The sequence below is a fragment of the Nannospalax galili genome, unplaced genomic scaffold, assembly GCF_000622305.1.
Source record: "Nannospalax galili isolate Female #2095 unplaced genomic scaffold, S.galili_v1.0 scaffold1200, whole genome shotgun sequence".
Classification (NCBI taxonomy): Eukaryota; Metazoa; Chordata; class Mammalia; order Rodentia; family Spalacidae; genus Nannospalax; species Nannospalax galili.
The window spans coordinates 1,843,521-1,852,465 of NW_008347131.1; the positions used below are offsets into that span (position 1 = coordinate 1,843,521).

Here is an 8,945-nt window from a genome sequence, read left to right on the forward strand (position 1 = left end):
CCTCTGTCTGTGTAATTTGGGCAAACAAACATTTCTCTTAACTTCCATTTTCTAGTGGTACAATTAACTAAATTAAAATATTACAAAATATTAGAATGCCATGCTGAATTCTAAATTAGCACATTGGTTAAATGAATAATAATGGAGGCTGTGTAAGTGAGGCCAACTGGCGCTGTTATGATTTATTTCAGGACTCTCACTACCTGATGCCCAGCACACCTGAACTGAGTCCATGGCCAGTGCAAATAACGTGACCGAGTTGATTATCACTGGCCTTATCCAGGATCCAGAGGTGCAGAGGGTGTGCTTTGTGCTGTTTCTTCCTGTGTACCTGGCCACGGTGGTGGGCAATGGCCTCATTGTTGTGACAGTCAGCATCAGCCCGAGTCTGCGCTCCCCTATGTTCATCTTCCTCAGCTCCCTGTCTTTGGTAGAGATCTGTTATTCCTCGACCGTAGTTCCCAAATTCATCACTGACTTACTTGCCAAGATTAAAACAATCTCTCTTAAGGGCTGTCTGGCTCAAATATTTTTCTTCCACTTCTTTGGGGTTGCTGAGATCATTTTGCTCGTGGTAATGGCCTATGACCGCTACGTGGCCATCTGCAAGCCTCTTCATTATATGAACATCATGAGCCGTTCAGTGTGTCATGTGATGGTGGCTTTTTCCTGGCTGGGGGGCTTTTTACACTCCACAATTCAGGTTCTAATCTCCATCCAGTTGCCTTTCTGTGGTCCCAATGTGATTGACCACTACTTCTGCGACCTCCAGCCTTTATTCAAGCTTGCTTGCACTGACACCTTTGTGGAGGGTGTCATTGTAATGGCTAATAGTGGCCTAATTGCTCTGTGTTCCTTCCTTGTCCTGGTGGCCTCCTACATCATCATTCTGTTCAACCTGAGGAACCACTCTGCAGAGGGGAGGCGTAAAGCCCTCTCTACCTGCGCCTCCCACATCACGGTGGTCCTCTTGTTCTTTGGACCTGCCATCTTCCTCTATATGCGGCCCTCCTCCACCTTCACTGAAGATAAACTCGTAGCTGTGTTCTACACGGTCATCACCCCCATGCTGAACCCCATCATCTATACACTCAGAAATGCAGAGGTGAAAAATGCCATGAGGAAATTGTGGGGCAAAAAGAGCTTAGGAGTGGAGTGAAGAAGAGCCAAGGGCTGAGAATAGGATCAAGAAAATGTAGCCAGTTGTCTAAGTGGGTTTGCTTCCTGGGATGTTAAAGAATGACAGCAGCAAATATGAGGATGCAATGTTACCGCTTCCGTGACTCTCCCTGGGTAGCCTCAAGCTCGTGGTTTGTTAGAGCCCAGTGTTACGTTTGAGAACAGTGGTGAGCAGCTCCTCCGGAATCTCATGGACTTTGTCTCTCCGATATCTACTTCAACCATTCGTTGAGTAATTTGAAGATTCAAGTCAATGAAAATGTAAAGCCCATTAAGAATGCATACTTAAATTGATACAGGAATTTACATGATTGGGGGCATACTGTGATATTTCAATACATGCATGAAATGTGTAGTGAGCTAATCAGGGTAATTGGCATATCTATAACCACAATCACTTAGCTTTTCATGTGTCAGAAAAGTTTTACATCCTCTATACCACCTATTTGGAAAAATTGAATGAACTGTTGTCACTAATAATTATCCTGACCCATTATTAAAATAGTACTAGATTTTTTTTGTTTACTTCATTGCACCCAGTACAAGAAAGAACATTTTTGTAAATACCTTTTGGGTTAAAATTACTTCTTTTCCCTCTTCCGTCCTTCCCTTTGCCTTGTTTATTTAAACTACCTCAGGATAATAACCTAGAAGGAAACCATCCAGCAGAATTAATTGGGACTTTGGAGGATGACTTTACCAATCTGAATATCTTTTTAAATATGGAAACACATGTCAATTAAAATTATACCCAATGGCCGTGTATGGTGGCTCACACCTTTAATCTCAGCACTCAGGAGGCAGAGGCAGGCAGATTTCTGTGAGATCAAGGCCAGCCTGATCTACATAGTGAGTTCTAAGTCAGTTGGAGCTACAGGGTGATGCTATCTCAAAAAAAAAAAAAAAAGCAGTGATCTTTCTATTTCTTTGATTGTTTCTTGGAGCTTGTACTATAGACCAAATGACTATGATCACCAGAATTTTTTTTTGAGAAATTTCAGTTCTTAGGACATTTTGACATAAAATAGATTACTTTAGGTCCTCCTATAATGTCCAATATTCATAGACAAAATGGTATTAAAGTGACATAGAGTCTACCAATGAAAAGGGAAATATTAAACATTTTTGCAAAAAAGGTGATCATTGCACTATGAAATTCAGTATGAATATTTCTTAAAAACCAAAAAATAGACCCTAAAATATGACACAGTTCTAGCACTCCTGTGTGTACAACTAAAGGACTCTAAGAAAGCATAGCATAGAGATGCTTGGTAGTCCACATTCATTCCTGTACCATTCATGTTGGCAAGGAGATGGAGCCAGCCTCGATGTCCATCAGTAGATGAATGAATGAAGAAAATGTGGCTATGAAGTTGATAATGAAAATGTGCTACATTTACACAATGGAGCTGTACTCTGTGGTAAAGAAAGATGAAATAATGAAACTTGCAGGTAAATGGACAGAGCTAGAAACTGTTATACTAAATGAAGTAACACAGACTCAGAAAAACAAACTATGTATGTTCTCCCTCATATGTAAATACAGCACCAAATTCTTATATGTGAGTATGTATCCTGATGTAACTCTAGGAACCAGGAAAATGGAAAGGAACCAGGGAGTTAAAGGGAAAAAAAGGAACCCTAGCAAAAACAATAGGATGTAGGTGTTACTAAGGGAGAAATGGGTAAAATGGGGATATTTAAGTCGGGGGGGGGGAAGGAAGGCTATACAAGGAACTATGGGGATAAAAGGGAAGAAGGAGCTCAAGAAAGGTAGGACCATATGAGACTGGTATTATCAAGGGATAAATGGAGATATTTTAAATGGGGAGGGTGTGGTGGGAAGGGTAGACAGGGAAAGAGAGACAGGAGAGATAAATAAGGCCTAAGTAGTGTATGAAACACAGGGAATCATATTAGCCCAAAAAGCCCAATGATAAATCACACATGCAATATCTCTACATTAGTCTATGTATATAGCTGAAGGCTACATAACAAGAAACAGTGCCAGTCAGGAGAAACCTTCCTTTGAGTTGTTGACCAGGGTAGTCCAAGAAACTCCCAAAATTACACAGGCTATTGCCACAGCACTTGATTACCTCCCAGAACTTGAAGGTAAGACCCTGTTGCTGAAGACAGGACATACTTCGAAAGCAGGATTTGGAGCAATGGAGCTGAAACTGACCTGGAAGTTACTTCCCCTGAAGGCTAGCTCTCATAGCTTTGGAAAGCATTATGTAAGCTGCTTAAGGGACAACATGGATTGATGGTCCAACCCCAGCTTCAAGGCCTAATAACCACATCAATGACCAGCATAGCAAACAAAATTGGTACAGTAGTGACACTTTTATCTTGGGGGTAATCAACAGATACCTAATTGGACTTAAGGTCCATTCCATGGGAGGAAACTCATGTGTGGTCATAGATCTTAGAGAAAACCCCAAGGTGTCACATCCCTAGACAAATGTAATTTCTTACTACATGCAAAATATGGATCCTTATATTTACAGAAAAATATCCCCATCATCACTCATTCATCAAAGAAGCTTCTTTTTCAATAGACAGGGACTATTACAGTGTTCCATATCTGGTCACACACAGACATTGTCTGTGAACTGCCCAAGCCCAAGTGGCATATCTACAATGCAACCTCTACACCTAAGGCTCTCAGAACATAGAACAAGGGGTAAAGAGGATGCTAATACATCTCTTACTTCTCATCAATGAAACTCCCTCATGCAACAGAGGGCCAGGAACACAAAATGTCACAAATGGCCAAGGTGTGGAGAATAAGTCTGCAGAGTGTGGGTCCTAGGACAGTGCGGGTCCTATATTAAACTCTACCCACCTAGATCTCAGGGACCATTGTGGAAGAGGGGGCAGAAAGATTATAAGAGCCAGGGAAGAGGTGCATGACCATATGGAAATAGAGTCCTACTGGCCCTTGGGCTCTTATTCATATGAACCTACAGCAATGGTGTCAGCATGCACAAGACCTATGCAAACTTGAGCAGACAAAACCCCAGCACAGAACTGTGGAAATGGGCATCAGGCTTCAATCTTAGTTGAAGAATTATTGGAAGCTGATTATTGCTGGGTGAGGAAGAGTTGTTCTTCACTGAAGGGACTCTACATAGGCTGACCAGACCCCAATGGGTGAATTTTCTCTAAGGGACGGCTGGGAAAAATGACACAATAGGCTTTAACACAAATGACAGAATGCGTGAATTCTAGTGGGGGTGGTCTATGGAAAGGTGCCAGTAGGGAAAGGGGTACAAAAATGATTAAGATTGATTAAGATGTTTTCATATAAATTAATAAAAAACCAATAAAAATTTACAAATAAAGAAAATGTGGTTATGTACAGTGGGAGCTTATTCTGCAACAAAACAAAACGAAACTATGACCATTGTAGGAAAATGAATAGACCTGGAAATTATTAAAGCAACCCAAATACTGCAGGTTTTCCCTTATATGTGGATCTTAGACTTTAATTTTTACAAATGTGTATATGTCAAAGTGGGTGGGATTATAAAACTGAAAAGGTGATTAAGAGAAGGGAAAAGAGGTCTTAAGGGCTGGGCATGGTGAGAAAAAGGGTTAACAGAACAGATGTGACATGAGAGTTTGTGTGGGAGTCTGCTGGTGAGGAGGAAGGGGACCATTCAGACGGGACAGGAGGGTGGAAGACAGGGGTTGGTAGTGGGGGAGGAGGATAAAAACAAAGTATTTATGAAAATGCCACAATGAAACCAATGACTTTGTATGCTAATTAAAAGACCTCATAAATAAAGACGATCATTTTTATCCTTATCTAGAAAAAGCATAGAATGTTAGAAAATCCATATTGTTCTAACTTGAAAAGTGAAGTGGAGGGTGGTGTGGCCTCTCCCATGTATATTTCTTCTTCAACTTCTGTCCCTCATGTGCATGATCACAGCATGGCTATTTCTTTTCGTGTCTGTTTTTATTCCTTGGTGATGGGAGATGAAAGTCTGTGTCTTGTTACTGCTTCATTTGTCAGAATCTCCAGACAATTCACAGTCCACATGATTGTGAAGGCTTTACAGGATATCACAAAATTGGTCCTGGTTTATATTGGAATGACACAGCCTGGCAGGATGTTTCTACTGTATCCACACATCTTTTCTCACAGATCAGTTGAAACAGAGCAGGCAGCTTTCTTAGCAGTGATATGGAGCATCGATGGTGTGCTGTAAACTTTAAGGATGCTCTTCTTTCTCTTTTATGCACTGGTTGAACCTATAGGTTAATAGTGGCTTTAAAGGGAGCCTTAAACCTTCATCATCTCCTTGGTATCTCTATTATTCCATGTCCATAGACTAATGTCCATGAGTGACCATCTTTATTCTCTCAGAAGCTGCTTGTTCTGACTTTATTTCTTTTTCCTACATAGTAAAATCTTTTCCCCCAAAGTTTACATTTTTATTATAAAATAATGGGAAGATATTTTAGATAATTTAGAACAATATATTAAAAACAGAAAGAAGAAATTAAAAAAGCCTTCATTCCAATAATTCTACAAACAACTACTGCTATATAGCAAAATCTTATAGACTTTTAAGATCTATTTTAAAATCATATGATTTTTAAAAAATAATTTTATGTGTATGAACATTTTGCCTGCATGTATATAAATGCAGCCATGTTGTGCAATGCATGCAGAGGCCAGAAGAGGACACTGGATTCCCTGGAACTGGCATTATGGATGGTTGAACTCCATCATGTGGGTGCTGGGAACCGAAACCAGATTCTTTGCAAGAACAGTCAGTGCTCTTAACCACAGAGCCATCTCTCCAGTCCCCAAATCACCTGCTTTGTCAGGTATTTTCTGACCTCTTTCCTTCTTGAGTAGAATCAGGTCTCCAAATTTTTTATGATATCATTGCTCTATCAATTTGATTATAATTATTATATGTGTGTTTCTCTCAAACTGTCAAGGAGAAGACTGTATATCTTCTCTTCCTTGTAGCTTTGACTATTATCATTGATGCTTTATAATTACTTGTTTAGTAAAGAACCCTTCAGACTAATGTGCAATACTTACTGTATCAACTTTTACAGATTCTTTTTGAACATTTTCATAGTGGGCAGCATGTTTTGTATAAAATTTTAAGAGCTCAGGTTCTGAATTCCTTTAGGATTTTCTGATTGCCTGTCAGTTACAACCAGTGACTCAAGGTACCTACTTTATGTGAGCAATAGATGTTGCTTACATTTAATAATACTAACACTAGGACGATACTTCTAAGATTGTGCTGAGTATTAAATCTGATAATATGCATGTAAAACTTCTTTTGAGTGGTTTTGGTTGGGTGTGTACCTACCTGTTCATTAAAACATGGTGGCCAGAGGTCAACCTTGGATATCTTTCGTCAGGTATCATTCACCTTGTTTTTGGAACAAGCCCTCTCATTTGCCTAGAGTTCGCTAATTTGGAGAGGTTGGCTGGCTAGCGAGCCCAGAGATCTGCGTGTTGCTGCTACTCAGTGCTTAGAAGCACCCGACTGTGCCAGGCTTTCATAAATGGGTTCTCGGTACTGAACTCAGATCTTCATGCTTGTGCATCAAGCACTGAACTAACCAAGCTATGTCCTCAGTCGGAAAGTAAAACTTTTAGGAAAAATCATGATTCCAAGAACAGTGCAGTCAATACAATCTACCTCTGCCATCATTGTCATCATCATTAGTGCCGGGCAAGTGTGCTGACTGCATCCGTGTCCACTCACTGGTCTTTCTGTCTGATAGTGCTGCTCAGAATAATCTTGATTTCATCTTTGCATATTCCAAGCACTAAATGCCAGTTTAGGGGAAGAGTTCTTTGGAGTAAACATTTCCTTTTGCTTGTTTTTCTAGTGCCTAACATACTTACTACATCATAAGTACTCAATGAATATTTTCTTTTTTTAAAAATTATTTATTTAATAACCATATAATTAGAAGAAGCATTTCATTACAACAGCATTGATGTACTCAATAACAATTTCCAGAGCTAAGATGCATCTCTTTCAAAATTGGCTGTAAATTATTAGGTTTATAGTTGAATTAATACAGTTATACAATATTGTACTCTGTATAAACCCTATAAGACATAAAATTAAATGAGGTTTTAAGCTTTAAAAAAGATCTCCACTTCATGATTAAAACACAGTTTCATACAGAAAAATTCATTTTTAATACAATTGACACTAAGATGCATATGTGTTTCTAATCTCTATATATCTGATTATTACTAGTCATAGTCGGTTATTTTCTGAGCTCCTTAGCATCTGAGCACGGATATAAAGTCCTCAGGTAGATTTCAATGGTAATGTTTTTCACATCTACTAGTTATTAAGGAGCAAATTTTTATGCTTTGAAGAATTTTTTTGTTTATAGACCATAGGTGGATCTAGTCAGCCTATCTAGAGGTCTTTGTTTTAGGAGGGTCAGCTGTTCCTCATCTAGCGGTAATTAGTTGTCTATATTCCTTTGGATAAGATTGGAGTCTGCTGTTCATTTTCCCAGTTCTATGCTGAGTTACTACGTGGGAATCCCTTTGGCTACCTTGGCCAACAACTCAAAAGAAGGTATCGCCTGTCTTGCATTGTTGCTTGTTATGTAGCCTTTAGCTATACATAATAGACTCTTATGAAGTTATGTTGGCCCATTTAATCCTTGGTTATACTTTCCTTTCGGGTGTTTAAGGCCACACAGTTTGTCCAGGTAAACCGATTTATTTTCACTCTTAAGGTCGTTTGAGGATCTGTTCCTCAGGGGTTACATGGGCTTGGGAGGAGCCCCTGGTTCCTTTCTTTTACCAGTTCAGCCTATGTGAAGATAAATCAAAGGTCCTGCTCGACCATGGTTGGCTTTGCTTGGAAGCATGGAGGAAATGATTCCTCCATGTTGACCCTCCTCTTTATTGACTGGACACTGGTTCAAGTCCATCTGGTGGGGTCTTCTTGGCCTCCTTGATCAAGAGAACAGGTGACCCACCACCATTACAGGACATTTTGAGAGATGCTCATAGTCCCCTGGAACTAGTTGACCTAGGAGGGTAAGGAGCAAAAAGTGTCCTTTATGGCTTTCTGACGAAAATATTATAGACCTCAAAGTATGTCTGTTAAATACCTAAGAGGGTTAGTTCCACCAGTCTGGTATTTTTAATTACTGTGTATCATGTAGAAAAATCTTGGACAAAGACCAGTTGTTCTCAGATAAACCTTACCTAGACAGATATTTCTTGATCTGCTATGTATAGTTTTTCAGTAGGAGGTAGGAGTAATATGGTTCTCTCTGGTTTTCAAAACAAGCTAGGCATTGTTTATCTTTCACATTGTCTCACCCCTCCATCATGGTTTTCCCCACTTAAGGTGCCCCGATTTCCCTCCTATCTCCCTTACTAATACCCTTATATGGTCCTACCTCTCTTGAGCTTCTTGTTTCCCTTTATCCCCTAGGTTCCTTGTATACCCTTTCGTCCCTTAAGCTAACCCAATTTTTATCCATATCTCCCTTATTAAGGCTATTTCCTACTGTTCTTCTCTTTCAGGTTATTTCTTTTCCTTTACCTCCCTGTTTCCTTTCCATTATCCTGGTTCCTGTAGTTATGTCTGGTTGCATACTTATTTGTCAGAGTCTGGTTCTAGGATCCACATATGAGGGAGAACATATGTCGATTTTTTTTTCCTGAGTCTGTTTTACTTCACTTAGATAACAGTTTCTAGTTCCATCCATTTACCTGCAAATTTCATGATTTCATC

At 39.6% G+C, this 8,945-nt stretch overlaps 1 protein-coding gene across 1 annotated transcript; it reads left to right on the forward strand.

Annotated features, from left to right (window-relative positions):
* Positions 1–232: 232 nt before the first annotated feature.
* LOC103742532 (olfactory receptor 4B1-like) lies at positions 233–1,159 on the forward strand. The gene has a single exon (XM_008843636.1). The coding sequence runs from the start codon at positions 233–235 to the stop codon at positions 1,157–1,159; it is 927 nt and encodes a 308-aa protein (XP_008841858.1).
* The last annotated feature ends 7,786 nt before the right edge of the window (positions 1,160–8,945 follow it).

Coding starts and splice junctions, on each gene's coding strand:
- LOC103742532 (XM_008843636.1), top strand. CDS start 233: ATGGCCAGTGCAAATAACGTGACCGAGTTGATTATCACTGGCCTTATC.